The sequence below is a fragment of the Hyperolius riggenbachi genome, chromosome 5 (assembly GCF_040937935.1).
Source record: "Hyperolius riggenbachi isolate aHypRig1 chromosome 5, aHypRig1.pri, whole genome shotgun sequence".
Classification (NCBI taxonomy): Eukaryota; Metazoa; Chordata; class Amphibia; order Anura; family Hyperoliidae; genus Hyperolius; species Hyperolius riggenbachi.
Window position 1 is genome coordinate 177,871,215 of NC_090650.1, and position 19,818 is coordinate 177,891,032.

Sequence of the window (19,818 nt, forward strand, 5' to 3'; positions counted from 1 at the left end):
ACCCTCACCTGGCTAAACTATTCTGGGGCATCACCTTCACCTGGCTAAACTATTTTGGGTCACCACCTGTACCTGGCAATCTATTCTGAGGCATCTATAGCTTGCTACCTACACTGGGGCACCACTAGGGATGCTCAAATTCGGCTTCGGGAGATATCCGGATTTTTGCTATCCGGATATCTCCCAGTAATGCTGTGCGGGCTGGGCGGGGGGGTCAAGCTTACCTCTCTGACGTCTTCTTCGGTCGTCCCTCAGCGCCTCCCACGATGCGTTCCAAGCGGCGGTCACCTGATTACAAACACTTCCTCCTTTCCGGGTTGAAGGAGGAAGTGTTTGTAATCACGTGACGCGCATGGAGCGCATCGTGGGAGGCGTCGAGGGACGACCGAAGAAGACGTCAGAGAGGTAAGCTTGACCCCCCCGCCCAGCCCGCACAGCATTACTGGGAGATATCCGGATAGCAAAAATCCGGATATCTCCCGAAGCCGAATTTGAGCATCCCTAGGCACCACCCATACCTGGCTATCTATACTGGAGCACCTATAGCTCTCTGCCTACGCTATGGCATCTGTACCTGGCTACCTATACTGGGGCACATATAGCTCACTACCTATACTGGGGCAGCTGTATCTTGCTAACCTATACTGTGGGCACCTATGGCTGGATACCTATACTGGGGGCACCCATGCCTTGCTAGCTATTCTGGTGAACCTATACCTGAATACCTATATGGGGGGCACCTATACCTAGTTAGGGCAGGGGGTCAAGAGGTAACACAGGGGGACCTAGAGGGGGACAAAAGAGGCACGGGGAACAGAGGGGGAGAAAATAGGCAAAGGGGGAACAGAGGTGACACAGAGGGGGTCAAAAGAGACACAGGGAGAACAGAGATAATACGGGGAGATGAGGTGACACAGAGGGAGATAAATGAGGCAGAAACTGAGGTGACAGAGGGGACAATAAGAGGCATAGGGAAAACAGAGGGGGACAAAAAAGAATGGATTTGGGTTAAAAATGGACACGGTCCTTATCTCATTTGTTAAACAGGAACTACCTGTATTTCGCTAGTATTTGGCTCCACCCACAACATGTAATTGACATGCCCACTTTTTCACCTTTTTTGGTAGGGGGTACATTTGCCTAGGGATGACTCACAACGGGGTACACATGCTTAAAAGGTTGAGAACCACTGTTCTACAGTAACAAAAAAAGAGAAAATACTTTTTTGCATTTCCCATTTTAAGTGTGGCTATTTTTAAGCCAAATCTGATGTAATTTCCCCCCTTAGTCTCGTCTGCCTGATTTGCCCGCCCTTTACTATAGAAAGTGCATTGTCTCAGCATGAGAAATAATGGCCAATCAGAGAGGAACAGAGGTGTGGGAGGGGAAAACAGGAGGGAAAGAGGCTTCAGCCAATCAGGCTGCAGTAGTTAAAGAGACACTGAAGCGAAAAAAAAATTATGATATTATGATTTGTATGTGTAGTACAGCTAAGAAATAAAACATTAAGATCAGATACATCAGTCTAATTGTTTCCAGTACAGGAAGAGTTGAGAAACTCCAGTTGTTATCTCTATGCAAACAAGCCATTAAGCTCTCCGACTAAGTTAAGGTGGCCATACACTGGCCCGATTCGCGGCCGTTTCGACAGCAGATTCGATCCTGGGATCGAATCTGCTGCCAATCGTTCGCGCTAAACGCACCCGCCGATCCGATTTCCTCCCGAAATCGGATCGGCCAGTCGATCGCGCCGTGCGGGAAATTACCCTCGATCGCCCGCGGGTAGGGAGCGCGTCGCTAGCAGCGGCCGATCCGATCAGGTATACATTACCTGACGCTGGCTCCCGGGCGTCTTTTCCGCATCTTCTCCGCATCTTCTCCGCGCTGCACCCGCGCCATCCCGGCGCTTCCTGTCACTGCAGTGACCAGGAAGTTCAAATAGAGGGCGCTCTATTTGAACTTCCTGGTCACGGAGTGACACAGGATGCGCGGGATGGAGCGGGTGCAGCATGGAGAAGATGCGGAGAAGATGCCCGGGAGCCAGCGTCAGGTAATGTATGCATGCGGGGGGGGGGGGGGGGGGGGGAGGACAGGCGGCAGCGGCGGCTCCACAGATTGTGATCGGTTTCAGGCTGAAATCGATTCACAATCTGTTTGCAGTAAAGGCAGCCATACGATCCCTCTCTGATCAGATTCGATCAGATAGGGATCTGTCAGCTGGTCGATCTAATGGCAAATCGACCAGTGTATGGCTACCTTTAGTCCTGGAGAGGGCTGTTATCTGACTTTTATTATCTCAACTGTTCCTGGACTATTTACTTTTCCTCTGCTAGAGGAGATGTCATTACTTCACAGACTGCTCTGAAAGAATCATTTTGAATGCTGAGTGCTGTGTAATCTGCACATATTATAGAATAATGCAATGTTAGAAAAACCACTATATACCTGAAAATAAAAGTATGAGAATATTTTCTTTGCTGCTAATCTTCTAGTAATTATTCATAGTACACAACCAATTCATTATATCATATTTTTTTTTTCGCTTCAGTGTCTCTAAGTCTGAGGGGAAGTACAGAAACAAAAAAGGACAACCCAGCATGCCCTGCAACTTCCTTTTTGTATACCAAATTTTGTCTGTACCAAATAAGAGTCAGGTAAAACTGGGGAATGATCATTTCTCAACAAGAAAAGTGATTTTAACTTTTGGATTGCCTGGTTGTCATCCTTATTACTTGTTTATCAGATAAAAATAAAGAATAGATTTTTTATTTTATGCCTGACAGTTACGCTTTAAGTTCCCCGTTCTAGTGCTGGGACCCTCTAAATCTATTCAACAAAGGCTTGTCGAATATGTTCCGGCGCATGGATGGCCATGCCTTTCCAGTAGCAAGGAGTTGCTCATGCACAGCTTTTTCCTCTGTACATGAGTGGCTTCGTGCTATTGCGCAGACCTGGGCTGTCCTTGCAACTGCACAGTGCAGCCGTGCTCCATTCAAAAAACGATGGGCTACAGAATGATCAAAACCAAAGGCTTAGCTCAACTGAGGTAAGTATCTGACAAACATTTTATTTCCTCACAGGTTTACTCTAAGGTGTTTATCCAAACTTACCAATACGGTGGTCAAAGCTGAAATCTACTGTGTAGTAAACAACGATAAGTGGACGCTTTGTAAATCGTTTAGCGTGATTAGTATGTGTTCTGTGGCCAACCAAAGGCAACGCATGCTTATAGACATGTTCCTTGATATCATCTTCTATTGTGGTATCCTGCAACAAAAGGTTACATACAAATAAAACACAGATATCAAATTAAAAATGCAATTTCCTGGAGGGGCCTTTATTGTTAAAGGTGTTCTGTGGCCCTTTTTCTGATTGCAATTTAAATGAATTGATATGTTCTTTTAATAAGTACAAATTTTTTTTACCTCTCTTGTGTTGAAAAAGCTGTGCTGTCTCTCTCCAGCTCCTTTCTAATTATCTTTCTTGTTAGTTAGATGAATACTGTGCTGCAGGAAGAGGCAGACTAACCTCAGCTGTTCCTCCTTGCCTTTCCCTCCCCCTGCTGTCTGGACTGTACACAAAGGTCAATGATTACTCATGATGACTTGACAGCAGGGGCAGGGAGGAACAGCTTTTGTTAGTCTGCCTCTTCCTGCAGCACAATATTCATCTAACAAGACAAATAATTAGAAAGGAGCTGGAGAGAGACAGCACAGCTTTTCAACACAAGACAGGTAAAAAAGATTTGTACTTATTAAAGGAACAAATCAATTCATTTAAATTGCAATCAGAAAAAGGGCCACAGAACCCCTTTAAAGGCAGAGATAAATAAAAATGAAATGGTGCACTAGGCGAGGCAGTAGATGTGGCTCCCCCTTATGTTCCTTTTGGTAATCTGAGGTGGAAATGGATCAGAAAAGGTGGCAGATGAGCCCCTGACACCCACTGGGCCCTAGGTACATGCTCAGCTGACTTATGGATGATTCTGCTCCGGTTAAAGGAGAAAAATCACATAAAAAAATACTATGTAAACTATCAACATAAATGGTAATTGGTAAACTGTGTTCATAAAATGTAAACACACTCAAAAATCCTAGCTTTAATGACTTTCAAGGAATACCCAGGCAGCGCATGGTGACCCAGTAACACCAGGGAAGTATAAAGTATAAAGGGCTAAAAGACCATCGAGCCCTCTATTCAAAAGATTTATACTTTCCTGGTGGATCTGGGTCACCACAAGCTGCCTAGGTATTCCTTAGTACTGGTGCAAGACTTATCCATTACAGCCATATCAATCCATACCATACAGTGATGAGGACCAGAAAGTTTTAAACAGGCTGTATGCATGTTGGATTAATGTGGCTCAGTAAAATGTGTGTGCTATAAGCTCACTATACACCATCAGTCCTGAATATGCAACCTTGCTTTCATGGGGCATAAAGAGGTGATATGCATTTTCAGGAGTGATGCATCATGGGAAACTGTAAAATCAAAGCTGTAAGATTGAAAAAGAAACGTGTTTAACTTACCTGGGGCTTCTACCAGCCCCCCCCCCCCCCCCCCCACACACACACACACACAGACGTCCTGTGTGGCCTGCAACATTAATGTTGCAAAATCTAGAAATGAGCCAAGAAGCGGAGGATAGTTTGCTCCCGGCGCAGGCGGTCGGTAGAAGCCCCAGGTAAGTTATTATTTTTTTTTTACACCTTACAGTACTCCTTTAAAGGATCTGAAGTGAAAATAAACTTATGTAATGAATTATATGTGTAGTACAGCTAAGAAATAGAACATTAGTAGCAAAGATATTAATCTAATATTGTTTCCAGAACAGGAAGAGTCAGGAATTTTCACTTGTTATCTATGCTTAAGAGCTTCTCTGAGCTCTCTAATTAAGTCAGAGAGCTAAGTGCTGTTTTCTGAATCACTTATACATGAAAGAAACCACGAAAGACAACTTCAGATACAATTTTACTGCAGGGGAGGTCAAAGGGTCATGCTCGGTTTCATAGTCTAAACTGCAGAGTGTAGTTTGTAAACTGCAAATATTGGAGAATGATGCAATATTATAAAAAAGCTATGTAACTGAAAATAAAAATATGAAACGCTTTTCTTTGTTACTAATGTTCTATTAATTATCCGTAGTATACAGACAGTTCATTATATCATACATTTTTTTCGCTTCAGTGGCACTTTAAGGCACACAACGGAGGTAGTAGAGATAAGCACACAGTGCAGCAAGTTTACTCTTAATACAAGCACAGAGTAAAAGCTTATACCATACTGTATGAGGTAGCAATCAGCACACACTGCAGCTAGTTTACTATCAGTATAGGGATAGAGTAAAGACATATGCACACATCCAATGTTGATTGGTCAATCACTGACCAATTTTTAAAACCAACTCCATGTAGTATGACGGTCAACAGACTTTGAATACTATAAGCAGAGAGCTAAGCTCTCATACTATATAGACGTGGTAAAGCTTGCCAATCGAATTGGAAGATTATACCAGGCTTAACCGCTAATACTGGAAGTAGCAGGGATCAGCACACACTACAACTAGATTACTATTAGTACAGGCAGAGAGTAACAGCTTATGCTGTAGATACTGGAGGTAGCAGAGATCAGCACATGCTGTAGCTAGTTTACTATCAGTACAGGCAGAGTAACAGCTTATAATGTACATACTGGGAGTAGAAATGAAACGCACACACTACAAAGCATTAACTATCAGTATAGGAACAGAGTAAGGGCTCGTTTCCACTCAGCCGCGCGGCTCTGCTTTGTGCATCATACACCGGGGGCGGAGCTTGCGACCCCATTCATTATACTGAATGGGATCACGGGCTGAATTGCCCCCAAATGCAGCAAACCATGCATGTCGATTCAGCATTGAATTACCACGCATGAGAAACGCGATCTCTGGGACAGCAGACAATGCATAGACTGCACTGTTTTCCATTCGGAAACAGTAGACAGTGCAGTCTATGCATTGTCTGCTGTCCCAGAGATCGCGTTTCCATAAGTGCGCATGAAAGCGAGCTATATGGAAATGAACCCTCACAGCTAATACTGTACATACTGGAGGTAGTATTGATCATCTCACACTCAGTTTACTATCCGTGCAGGCACAAAGGTAAAAACTGCAGCTACAGACCTTCAGATCAAAATTTTCTAGCTAGTAAGACCAGAGAAATTATCAATTTTCTCATATGTTTTAGCTTATTCTGTGCAATTTCCTTCAATCAGTTCTTTGAACTTTACAGATTTTTTTTTTTTGACCTGTTGGAAAATAAAACGCCCTAGTTTGGAGAAAGCATGTGAAATTCTGTTGTATGGAAAGAGGGACTAGCAAACACCACACAACCGGGAATAATATAAAATAATAGTCAAGTACGAGTGGTCCAACAAGCCCAGTTGTTGGGGGATAGGTCAATGACATTGGAGTGCACCTGCACACACTCGTTTGGTGGGCTACACCTGCACACACCACCTAGCACTATCAACCAATGATGGGATAAGATGAGAAAAATCAAAAGCACATGTAACTTTAGCAGAGGCTGTATTACTACTTTCCATGGGGCATATCAGATTAAGAAAGGTAAATACTTACCTGACTTGATAACCTTGATCAATCCAGGGCCGGCGCTACCATTAAGGCAAAGGAGGCAGCTGCCCCAGGGCCCCAGAGCTTGTAGGGGCCCCCAGTGGCCACAAGAGGAAAAAAAAATTTCAAATCGGCCTTATAGTTTTTGAGAAAATCGATTTTAAAGTTTCAAAGGAAAAAAAAACACATTTAAAAACCTGCCGACTTTAATGGTTAATAGCAAATCCACCTTAATTGCTAGAAACCCTAAATTTGCAGGATATGTTAAGGAGATCATTGGGAATAAGAGGAAAAATTTTTTTTTCAAAAAGACCTTATAGTTTTTGAGAAAATCGATTTTAAAGTTTAGAAGGAAAAAAGTATACTTTTAAATGCGGTAAATGTCACTTTTAGTAGCAAACCTAACGGTAGTGTAATTTTACATGCATCAAACAAAAGCGCAATAAATTTCCTGACGGGGTTTCCAGGGGGTCTATACGCAGCCGCAGCGCTTTGGCCAGGGATCGCTATACAGCCGCAATATGGCTGTATGAAGATCCCTGGCATTTTTTCCTATTTTCCCAATTTTTTTTTAATGTTTAGAGTGTGGGAATGTTTTTTTTAAAAAAATTGAAACTTTTTAACCCCTTGTCCCCCATGCAGGCTGGGATAGCCAGAATGTGGAGCTCTGACCGATTGGGACTTCACACCCTGACTATACCAGCTGTAAAAAAGGTCCCCTAATGCCGATTTTGTTCCGGGGTATATGTTGGGGGGCCCCCCAGGTTTATTTTGCCCTGGGGCCCCGTTGTTGCTTAAACCGGCCCTGGATCAATCAGCTACTCCGTTTTCTTTTTTTCTTTTTTAGTATTTATTGAGTAAAAAAAAAACGGTGTACAAACACATTTACAGTGTTCAGCCATCAATACAATCACAATTTGCATTAGGCCTATAAATATTACAAGTAATGTTTCCATAGTACAATGATGACTGGACTCATTTTTGACAAGAGCCAAGTGTATATTAAAGCGGGATTGACACCATATAAAACAAAATTTCAACAGCAAGTGGTCTGAGTCTATTAAGTGATAAAGACGCTATTCCTGCATTCCAAACTTTAAAACTTTTTCTTTAGGTACTTAATCGCCATCGTCAAGCGGCAGGAAAAACAGTTGCATGCTGGGGGTCTTTTTATCTATGATATATTCCTCCTTTCCCTTTATTTCCCACGCCTCCTAAATTTCTCCTTGTCATTCATTGGTTATCCACCCTCGCCCTCCCGTTCCTCCCCACCCACATCTCTCCTCTTCCCTGATTGGCTGAAACCGCATGTGACGTATTTACTAGCCACCACTGGTTTCAGGCAGCGCTACTGTAGGAAGAGGAGCCCTGAAGCCAGCGTGAGAGAGCCGCCGCCACCGGAAGGAAAGGAGCCTGTGCAGCCGCCACTCGAAGAAGAGGAGCCTGTAGACCTGCTGCTGCCACCGGAGGAAGGTGAGCTTGTGCAGCCAGCGCCCGGATTGAGATGATCCCATGTAGCAACCACCCAGAGGGAAGAAAGGCAGTAATGTATACATTCTTGAAGGAACCACCACTGCACAACTCTACAAATGGGGCACATTTTATATACTGTATTTATGTAACCTACCTATACTGGGGGAACCTACCTGCCTATACTTATATTGGGGAAACCTACCTGGCTACACTGATACTGGGGGCACCTACTGGCTATACCTATCCTGGGGGAACCTAGCTGCCTATACTTTTACTGGGGGAACATACTGTCATACTGGCTATACTGATACTGGGGGAAACTACCAGGCTATACCTATACTGGGGAACCTAACTGCCTTATACTGGGGGAAAACAACCTGCCTACACTTATACTGGGGGAACCAACCTGGCTACATTTATACTGGGGGAACCTACTGGTTATACCTATACTTTGGGAACATACTGGTTATACCTATCCTGGGGAACCTACCTGCCTATACTGATACTGGGGAACCTACCTGGCGATACCGATACTGGGGGAACCTACCTGGCAATACCTATGCTGGGGGAACCTACCTACTGACAACTATACTTGGGAAACCTACTGGCTATACCTATACTGGGGGAACCTACCTGCCTATATTTATACTGGGGGTACCTACAGGCAATACCTATACTGGAGGAACCTACCTATACTGATACTGGGAGAACCTACCTGCCTATACTTATACTGGGGGAACTTACTAGCTATACTGATACTGAGGAACATGCCTGCCTATACTGATAGTGAAGAAATAAGAAAGCAGGGCACCACTCCTTCATAAAAACCCTTTATTATCCAGTTGGGTAACAGCAGGTACAGAGAAAAAGCAGTGGGGGTCTAGGGTGCCTGACAGCTGTTTCGCTGGCTAAACCAGCTTCTTCAGAGGCTACATCTGGTGCCAGATACTTTTTTCTTTGTTCATCCTATACTGATAGTGAGGGAATCAACCTGCCTATACTGATACTAGGGGAACCTACTTGGCTATACCTATACTGGGGGAACATACTGGCTATACCTTTCCTGGGGAACCTACCTGCCGATACTGATACTGGGGAACCTACTTGGCTATACCTATACTGGGGGAACATACTGGCTATACCTATCCTGGGGAACCTACATGCCTATACTGATACTGGGGAACCTGTGACGCTCACACGGTTCCCAAGAAAACCGTGTGTACGCCATTCAAGTCGCAAACGCAATTCCCTTACAAAATAGTAGAAAGGTCATTTTCTCTTTTTTTTTTTTTTAAATCCACTGTTTTTTTCCCTCTCCTTCCTGGCTCTGCTAGCAATCCCTGGAAGTTGTGTGAAATTTGTCACCTAGCATTTCTGGGAAGTTATATAGTCCCCTGCTGTGTGAAGATGCCATCAATTAGTTTCTGCCTGAAATAAATCCTAAAGCCCAAGTTTCTGGGAGAATGGGGTCTGCAATTTTCACACCTCCAACCAGAACAGCAAATGCACAGATCTTATCAGGGTCTCTCTGGAAGAAGCTGACCTACTGTGACCCAGAAATCCCTAATATCCATATTTCCTTCACATTTTCTTCATAATTCATGGCATAGAAAGTTCCTAGGCCACTGAAAAGTGCACAAGATCTGAGGTTCAACTTGGTGCCGTTGCTGAGAGAGTTTGGACAAGTTAGATGCTTCCAAACCCAGGCTACAAAGGGGAGAAGTAGAAAACGGTGTTAGGAGTCATATCTGGTCCTCGTGTTTAGTACCACATGATTGCTAAAATTACGCCGATTATGAATATTGATTCGGGTTCTTGATGTGACTTACGGGCACGGAGAGAGCAGGCAAAACATGAATTGGGCCAAAATCTCCCTCTGTCCAAGGGGTACTGCCTTATTCAAATTTCACAAGGCTGGACTTTGACTTGTCATGATCCCTCCCATCTACAGTGAGGATTAAAACTCCAATGACACAAAGGTCCAGCGTCCTTCCCCTTTAATCTGACGTCGAAGTAACATCAATCGACCAGCCCGCCAGGACACGGGCCAAAACTTGGATTATTTCTCACAAAGGCTTCAGGCCGCATGGCAATCGCCATTTTAGACTTCCTCCAAAGACTTGCGATTGCCGCATGGACTACCAATAACGGTATTTGAACTGTATATTAAGACATTCTGTTTGTTTTATCTCTATTATCTTTCTATCAAACCAATCTGTTCTGCCAAACAGGTATATCTATCTGTGGGTTAAATTAGGCTGTGTGTATGTAGTTTTAGAATAAAAACGAACAATTTTATCGTTCAGTCTTGTGTCTGTTCTGGTCATCTGATTGCTGCTATAACGAATCTGCCCTCTGAAGAGTCAGTCATACTAACGCATTGTTTTATTATTTGCTTATAAATTGTTGATTTGCTAGCTAGGTTGTAAATAACCGTTTCTTCCTTTTAGGAGTAGCTAGTTGGAGACTGTCTGCTCGAGCCATTCAATCAGACAGTGGTGGCAGTGAATTTACCCGATTTCCAGCGCGAAATCGATATTTTTAGTTTACCGATTGTATATACAATCGGGATTGTTCATGAATGGGCACCTCCAACCAATCTTAACAGTTTACTACGCTCACAGCGAATTTGCCTCCAGCAGTCTCTAGTGCATGAGACCTGCATGGCAACAGTGGCCTAGTAATAAGGGATTGGTGAGTGATTGTCCCATTACATATTGTCGGCAGCTGCGTGATCAATCTTTATTGTCAGTCTGCTCACTGTACTTCCTGCGTATGCTAACGAGAACAGATTAGACGAGGTTGGCCCGCTCTGTCGCATTAACCTTCTTCTGACGATCCAGCAACCGGTCTTTGTTGTCCGTCTGCTCACCGTACTTCCTGCGTACTTTAACGGGAGCAGATTCGACGGGATAGCGGGGCTGGATTGTCACAGAACCTACCTGCCTATACCTATACTGGGGGAACCTACCTCCCTATACTTCTGCTGGGGGAAAAAAACTACCTGCCTATACTGATATTAGGGGAACCTACCTGCCTATACTTATACTGGGGGAACGGACCTGACTATACTTACACTGGGGAACCTCTAGGCTATAGCTATTTTTACTATACTGATAGTATACCAACCTGCCTATACTTATACTGGGGGAACTTACTGGCTATACTGATACTGGGAGAACCTACCTGCCTATACTTATACTGAGGGAACTTACTGGCTATACTGATACTGGGGTGACCTACCTGCCTATACTTATACTGAGGGAACTTACTGGCTATACTGATACTGGGGTAACCTACCTGCCTATACTGATACTGGGGTAACCTACCTGCCTATACTGATAGTGACGGAGCCAACCTGCCTATACTTATACTGGGGGAACTTACTGGCTATACCTATACTGGTGGAACCTACCTGGCTATACCTATACTGGTGGAACCTACCTGGCTATACCTATACTGGGGGAGCATACCTGCCTATACTGATACTGGCGGAACCTACCTGGCTATACCTATACTGAGGGAACATACTGGCTATACTGATACTGGGGAACCTACCTGCCTATACCTATACTGGGGGAACCTACCTGCCTATACCTATACTGGGGAACCTACCTGCCTATACCTATACTGGGGGAACCTACCTGCCTATACCTCTACTGGGGGAACCTACCTGCCTATACTTATACTGGGGGAACCTAATGGCAATACCTATGCTAGGGGAACCTACCGGCAATTCCTATACTGGGGGAACCTACTGCCTATACTGATACTGGGGAAATGTACCTGGCTACACTTACACTGGGGGAACCTACTGCCTATACTGATACTGGGGAAATGTACCTGGCTACACTTATACTGGGGGAACCTACAGGCTATACCTATACTGGGGAACCATACTGGTTATACCTATACTTGGGGAACCTAACTGGTTATACTTACACTGGGGGAAACTACCTGCCTATACTGATACTGGCGGAACCTACTGGCTTTACCTATACTGGGGGAACATACTGACTATACCTATACTGAGGGAACCTACCTGCCTATACTGATACTGGAGGAACCTACCTGGCCATTTTTATACTGGGGGAGCCTACTGGTTATACCTATACTGGGGGAACATACTGGCTATACCTATCCTGGGGAACCTACATGCCTATACTTATACTGGGGGAACCTACCGGCCTATACTGATACCGGGGGAACCTACCTTGCTATACCTATCCTGGGGAACCTACCTGCCTATACCGATAATGGGGAACCTACCTGGCTATACCAAATACTGGGGGAACCTACCTGGCTATACCAATACTGGGGGAACCAACATGGCTATACCTATACTGGGGGAACCTACCTGCCTATACTAATATTGGGGCAACCTACTGGCTATACCTACACTGGGGGAACATACTGGCTAAACCTATACTGGGGGAAACTAGCTGGCTATACTTATACTGGGGGAACATGATAAACTGAGCGCGCCCAGATTGGTGCTGCTGCTCTCTAAGGCTGCTCCAGACATTACATCTCATTTCTGCTACTTTAAACCTAGATGGAAATGGAAATGCAAATGCAGTTAACAAACCAGCCCAACTGTTCCGCACAGTGGAAAAACTCTGCAACCCGGCATATCAAAAACTTAATTTTCTTCTCAGACAAAGTCTCCGCTATAAGGTCCGCCATCCAACTTACAGCCTCTGAGCCTAATATAGCGCCGAAGACCTTTAGCAGAGACAACACCTTGGTCAAACTTCAAAGAAAATCGATGAAGAAGTCACATCAAGCATCCTCCTTCACCTCCGCCTAACTACTTGTGACCAAGATCCTGGCCCAACACAGTTCATGTTGAACTGCCGCGACCTGTTTGTACCGGTATTCCTCAAAATTGTTAACTGTTTCTTACAATCAGGGATATTTCCTGCTTTACTGAAGGAAGCAATCATCAGGCCCCTCAAAAAACCCTCCCTGGACTGAGATGACCAGCTACAGACCTGTCTCTAACCTTCCCTTTCTGGGTAAGCTAATTGAAAAAGCTGTATACCTCCAGCTAGAAGCCAAAATCCTACATGACCCATTCCAGTCTGGCTTCAGGAAACACCACAGCACGGAAACTGCCCTCATCCAAATATGCAACCACCTGCTCATGGCAAGAGACAGAGGAGAGTGCTCGATCCTCATACTGCTAGACCTTTCTGCAGCCTTTGATACAGTTGACCATGACTTCTTGATAAACAGGCTACAGGAAAACTGCGGCATTGATGGCATAGTTCTTCAGTGGTTCCGATCCTTCTTGAGTGGCAGAACCCAAAAAGTGTCTATGGGGCCCTTCCTGTCCACCCCTATACCACTTAAGTATGAGGTGCCCCAGGGCTCAATCCTCTCTCCCCTGCTTTTCACGATTTACATGTTACCGCTTGGAAACCGAATCCAAAAACATAGCCTGACATACCACTGCTATGCGGACGACACCCAACTATATCTTTCCTTCAAGCCTGGTGCGACAGACCCAACTCCAACTATAAACGCCTGCTTACGTGAACTACAGCAATGGATGAATGACAACTGGCTGAAACTGAATGCAGACAGAACTGAAGTCCTTCTGATCAGAGGGCAGCGCAGGACAAAAAAACAACTTAATTTGCAGTCTTCACCACTGGGAATAGGAGGCATGGATCAACGCAGCTCTGATCATGTGCGTAGCCTGGGAGTTCTAATTGATGGGGATTTAAACTTCAGAACTCACATCTCTGCGGTGGTGAAATCATCCTATTTTCACCTTAAGAACATCGCTAAAATCAAGCACCTCATCCCCCCCCCAGAAGATCTACCAACTTTAGTTTATGCCTTCATTAACTCCCGACTGGACTACTGCAATGCTCTCTACACTGGCCTTCCAAAAAACGGTCTTATACCGCCTACAGCTGATACAGAATACTGCTGCCAGACTGCTAACCAACCAACCCCGTCACTGCCACATAACGCCAGTCCTGCACTCCCTTCACTGGCTACCTATAGAATGGAGAGTCCTATTCAAGATCGGCCTACTGACATTTAAATCCCTGAATAATCTGGGCCCTGGATACATGAAAGATATGTTGCAGCTGCGTAGCAATCCCCGCATTCTCAGATCCACAGGTTCTAATAATCTAGTCATACCCAGAGTCCACTTGGAAACTTTTGGTCCCAGAGCCTTCTGTCATGCTGCCCCTACGTTTTGGAACTCCTTACCTCAACAAGGGTATAAGAGGCGCCCTAGTGTAATAAAAGCATCTAAAAGCAGTTTAAAAATGGAAAATAAATTTGAGGTAGCTTACCTCGGTGACAAAAAAAATCTTTGTATTTTACTAATAAAAACCTTTGTAAAATACAAAGATTTTTTTCGTCACTGAGGTAAGCTACCTCAAATTTATTTTCCGTTTTTAAACTGCTTTTAGATGCTTTTATTACACCAGGGCGCCTCTTATACCCTTACTGTGCAATCATACCCCCTTACCTCACCCATCTGAGGGGTGGGTACAGACCACACGTGGCTTCGACCACGGTGGATATCTGTCCCCTTTCTTTTACCAAGGAGAGCGACCGCATCCAGGTCCCTAGGGACCACCCCGAGTGGAGTCGGGTTTGTTGTCTCCACCTGCTTCCTGTGGTCGGTTGCCCCCTGCAACCCACCTTTGTGAGTAGTGTCTTACTTTTATTACGTTCCATTGTTTTTGACATACTACACCATTGGGCTCCCACTTTTGTCTCCTGTATCTTTTCACTAGAGGGTGTTTTTGACACCCACATCCCACTACCTTACCTCAACAGATCAGGACAGCTCCATCCCTGGACGTGTTTACATCCAGACTGAAAACCCACCTGTTCAGTTTGGCATTTGCAGAAATATAACTTTTGTTGTGTGAATACTTCATCCTACTACCAATTGCTGAATCTGAGAGAGCCTAAGGGCTTTGAGTCCTACGGGAGAAAAGCGCTATAGAAATGTTATTGTATTGTATATGATTGTATTCTAACATACCTGGCTGCACTTATACTGGGGAAACCTACTGGCCATACCTATACTGGGGGAACCTACTGCCTATACTTATACTGGGGGAAACTACCTGCCTATATTGACACTGGGGGAACCTACCTGGTTATAATTATACTGGGGGAACGTACAGGCAATACCTATACTGGAGGAACCTACCTATACTGATACTGGGAGAACCTACCTGCCTATACTTATACTGGGGGAACAAACCTGACTATACTTATACTGGGGGGACCTCTAGGCTATAGCTATACTGGGGGAACCAGCCTGCCTATACTGATAGTGAGGGAACCAACCTGCCTATACGTATACTGGGGGAACCTACTGGCTATACCTATACTGGGGCAACCTAACTGCCTATACTTATACTTGGGTAAACTACCTGCCTATACCGATACTGGGGGAACCTACCTGGCTATACCTTGCCAGGTCTGCAACTACTGCACCTGCTCGAGCGTCACTGTTGATCACGCTCACATGCATGGTCTGGAGCATTCTGCGTAAACACAAAAGTACTGCGCCTGTGCAGAATGCTCCAGACCACGTGAGCATGATTAACAGCGGTGCAGGTGCACTAGATGCAGACCTGGCAAGGTCGGCATCTGCACCGGAGGTGACCAGGAGCCAACGGAGCTGCGACGAGGGCACAGGATGGCTGCCAGGGGCTGGAGGAAGCCACAGGTAAGTAAAGTTAATTTTTTAGACAGAGGAGAAGGGAGGTCGGGGTTAGGCTAGGATGGGGAGGATAGTGTCTGGAAGAGGAATGAGGAGGTTAGTGTCAGGCAGGCTGCCAGGGGCTGGAGGAATCCCCGGGTAATAAAAGCTTTTTTCCCCCCCAATGCTTCCTTTAAACCATAATCCTTTTCAAATATTTATAACTGTCAGTATGGTCAAACACTGAAAAAATAAATAGCAAAAAACATTAACCAATTCTCTCTTTATTAATAAAAACTAGTATTCCATATGTTTTTGAACATTAGACCTCAAAGGTTGTAGTTCTGCAAGAAACAGGTGCGTTCCACTGCATTGAAAGTTGACAGTATAAGTGAATATGCGGTGTTTCTATTTCCCTAGGGCAGTGGTTCATATATGTGCCCAGTATATGTAGCCAGGGGTATATGTGCCCAGTATATGTAGCCAGGGGTATATGTGCCCAGTATATGTAGCCAGGGGTATATGTGCCCAGTATATGTAGCCAGGGGTATATGTGCCCAGTATATGTAGGCAGGGGTATATGTGCCCAGTATATGTAGGCAGGGGTATATGTGCCCAGTATATGTAGGCAGGGGTATATGTGCCCAGTATATGTAGCCAGAGGTATATGTGCCTAGTATATGTAGCCAGGGGTATATGTGCCCAGTATATGTAGGCAGGGGTATATGTGCCCAGGATATGTAGCCAGGGGTATATGTCCCCAGTATATGTAGCCAGGGGTATATGTGCCCAGTATATGTAGCCAGGGGTATATGTCCCCAGTATATGTAGCCAGGGGTATATGTGCCCAGTATATGTAGCCAGAGTTATATGTGCCCAGTATATGTAGCCAGGGGTATAACTCTGGCTACATATACTGGGCACATATACCCCTGGCTACATATACTGGGGACATATACCCCTGGCTACATATACTGGGCACATATAGCCCTGGCTACATATACTGGGGACATATACCCCTGGCTACATATCCTGGGCACATATACCCCTGCCTACATATACTGGGCACATATACCCCTGGCTACATATACTGGGCACATATACCTCTGGCTACATATACTGGGCACATATACACCTGCCTACATATACTGGGCACATATACCCCTGGCTACATATAGTGGGCACATACCCCTGGCTACATATACTGGGCACATATATCCCTGGCTACATATACTGGGGACAACTGGCTGTTTGTCATTATGTACATTTACTGGTGAAAAGCTGTCTCTTATGTGCATTTACTGGTGAAAAGCTGTCTCTTATGTGCATTTACTGGTGAAAAGCTGTCTCTTATTATGTGAATTTACTGGTGAAAAGCTGTCTCTTATGTGCATTTACTGGTGAAACGCTGTCTCTCATTACATGCATTTAGTCTACGTGTCACGGAGATCTGAACGTTTGGTTTGATGTGTCACGACTCCAAAAAGGTTGGGAACCACTGCCCTAGGGTATAGTTGTATGTGTTTTGATATAAATCACTGTTTTTCTATCTTTCAGGACAAAGTCTGCCATGATGGAAACCGTCAAAAAAGTTGTAAGATGGAAATTATAAGATATTTAATATGCTCAATCGCATTTTATTTAATTCAAAATATGTAGGTAGTTGGCCATTTATCCAATTGGCACTCTTGGTCTGTATACTGGTTTGAATCTTTGACTGAGCTACCCCTAGGGTGACCATATTTTGATTTCCAAAAAAGAGGACAATCACAACAGCATGTGGGCGTGGTCATGGGTGGGGCCAAATATACAATACCTTAGCAGTGTGCTGTCCAACTTCGCGGGCATGGAGGGCCGTTTTATTTCCAGACCACATGGTGGAGGGCCGGCCGACCACAAAATGCAATCAGTTTCGCAGAAGATTTCCCCACAAAATGCAATAAGATTGGCAACAGATTTCCCCACAAATAGAATCAGATTGGCAGCATATTTCCCCACAAATGCAATGAGATTGGCAGCAGATTTCCCCACAAATGCAATGAGATTGGCAGCAGATTTCCCCACAAATGCAATGAGATTGGCAGCAGATTTCCCCACAAATGCAATGAGATTGGCAGCAGATTTCCCCACAAATGCAATGAGATTGGCAGCAGATTTCCCCACAAATGCAATGAGATTGGCAGCAGATTTCCCCACAAATGCAATGAGATTGGCAGCACATTTCCCTACAAATGCAATCTGATTGGCAGCACATTTCCCCACAAATGCAATCTTATTGGCAGCACATTTCCCCACAAATGCTACATACCTCAGATCGGCGGTGAGCAGGAGATAGGAGTCAGCCACACCAGCCGCGCACCGGTGAATTCAAATGCAGGAAGTGACATCATCGGTCACGTCCAGCATTTAAAGTCCACCATGCGGCTGCATTGCGCCGGTCTGGCTGGTTCCCATCTCCTGCTCACCGCTGATCTGACTGTTAGCGGTGATGAAGAGCCGTTTTGGGAGCCGAACGAGCCGGCTCTTTGGGAGCCGAGTGGCCGGACCAGAAGAGCCAATGCTTAAACACACACACACACACACTACAAATAAGTTCAAGATTAACACACAGCCCTACAAGGCCCAGGCACACAGAACTACAAGGCCCAGACACACCAGCAGGACCAGGAGAGGAGCCAGGAGGACGCCGGGGGACCTCGCGGTCTACAGTGGCTGGAGGAAGCCCAGTAAAGTGCAAATTAGGATTTTAAAACCTGTTCAGGGTCCCTAACTGTAATGTACAGTAAGCTTTGGAAACTCCACTAGAAGTGCTGGTAGATTTCAGATTTTCTTTTCTTTACAGTATTCCTTATCTGCCTGTAATTCAAAGGCAGTGACAAGAAAGCAAAACAAAACACAAGGAAAACAAGCTGAACATCAGAGAAAGCAGTATAGTCACATATATACTACCCCGGCCTCTCTACTGTCTGTGATGTTACATTACAGCCAAGGTCTGATGCCTGTCAACTTGTGACTCCTGTGAGTTGACTTTGCTGATAAGGATGGCACTGGTCACTGTGGTCAGCTCTCTTCTCCGGTCCCATCTGAGACTTGTCTGCTCTCCTCTGACTCCCCATCCTCCCCTACACAGCACAGCACAGCTGTCTCTCACCCAGCAGCACATTAATTACCTGGTGGCTGCTGATGACAAGACTGTTCTTTTCCTTTCAGCAGCAGAGACTTTGCACAGGCAGAACACATGCTGCTCACAGGATACACAGGTTCTCATTCTCTTCCTCCTGTCCCAGTCCCCCAGCAGCCCGCGCATTAACTAAACAGCTGGGGGGCGGAGCAGTAGTGTAAAGCGTAGTAGTGTCTTTGAGTCGACTCATAGGAGCAGCCTGCCAGAGAGTAGTGATGTCTGAGTCGACTCATGGCTCATGGGAGCAGCCTGCCAGAGTAGTGATGTCTGAGTCGACTCATGACTCGTGGGAGCAGCCTGCCAGAGAGTACTGAAGGGAAGTTCGGCTCATAACCAGAGATTGAAAGAGCCGCAATGAAGATTCCGGCTCTTTAGAAAGCATCTGCTCTTCTGCTTGGCCGCCCAGCTCCGAGCCGGCTGGTGTTCGGCTTCCAAATGGCTCTTCATACCCGGACTCTTCAAAAAACCGGCCGGAAGCCCCGGACAGGTCGGAAAAAGTGGACCTGTCCGGGGAACAGAGGACGCCTGGTCACCCTAGCTACCCCCTCTTTACAATCAATGTGAGCCAGGGACACAAAAGCACTTTCACATGCGCACATTGATTATAACAATAGGGGAGCATGATCATGGAGCAGACCCACTGTACAGACCCTGTGCGCCAACTGGATCAAAGGACACATAAGATGTTTTGATACAGGATAAGTTAATCGGCAAACTGAGGGGGAACAGCTACACGGGAGGTGCGGTAAAAGCACAGCTCCACATACATTGCCATAGTGTCTGAATTTGTATACAGGCTCCCATGGAGAATGTCACTGCTTTACTGCCGCTGTTAACCATCACCATGACTACTTTTGGTTGGTG

General features: G+C 45.3%; 1 protein-coding gene across 1 annotated transcript in view; it reads right to left on the reverse strand.

Moving 5' to 3' along the window:
- The window catches only part of PDIA4 (protein disulfide isomerase family A member 4), a 581,813-nt gene that overhangs the window by 203,173 nt on the left and 358,822 nt on the right, over nucleotides 1–19,818 (reverse strand). Inside the window, exon 8 of the mRNA XM_068236444.1 lies at nucleotides 3,111–3,267. Within this exon, the coding sequence (XP_068092545.1) occupies nucleotides 3,111–3,267 (157 nt within the window). The remainder of the gene's footprint in view (nucleotides 1–3,110; nucleotides 3,268–19,818) is intronic.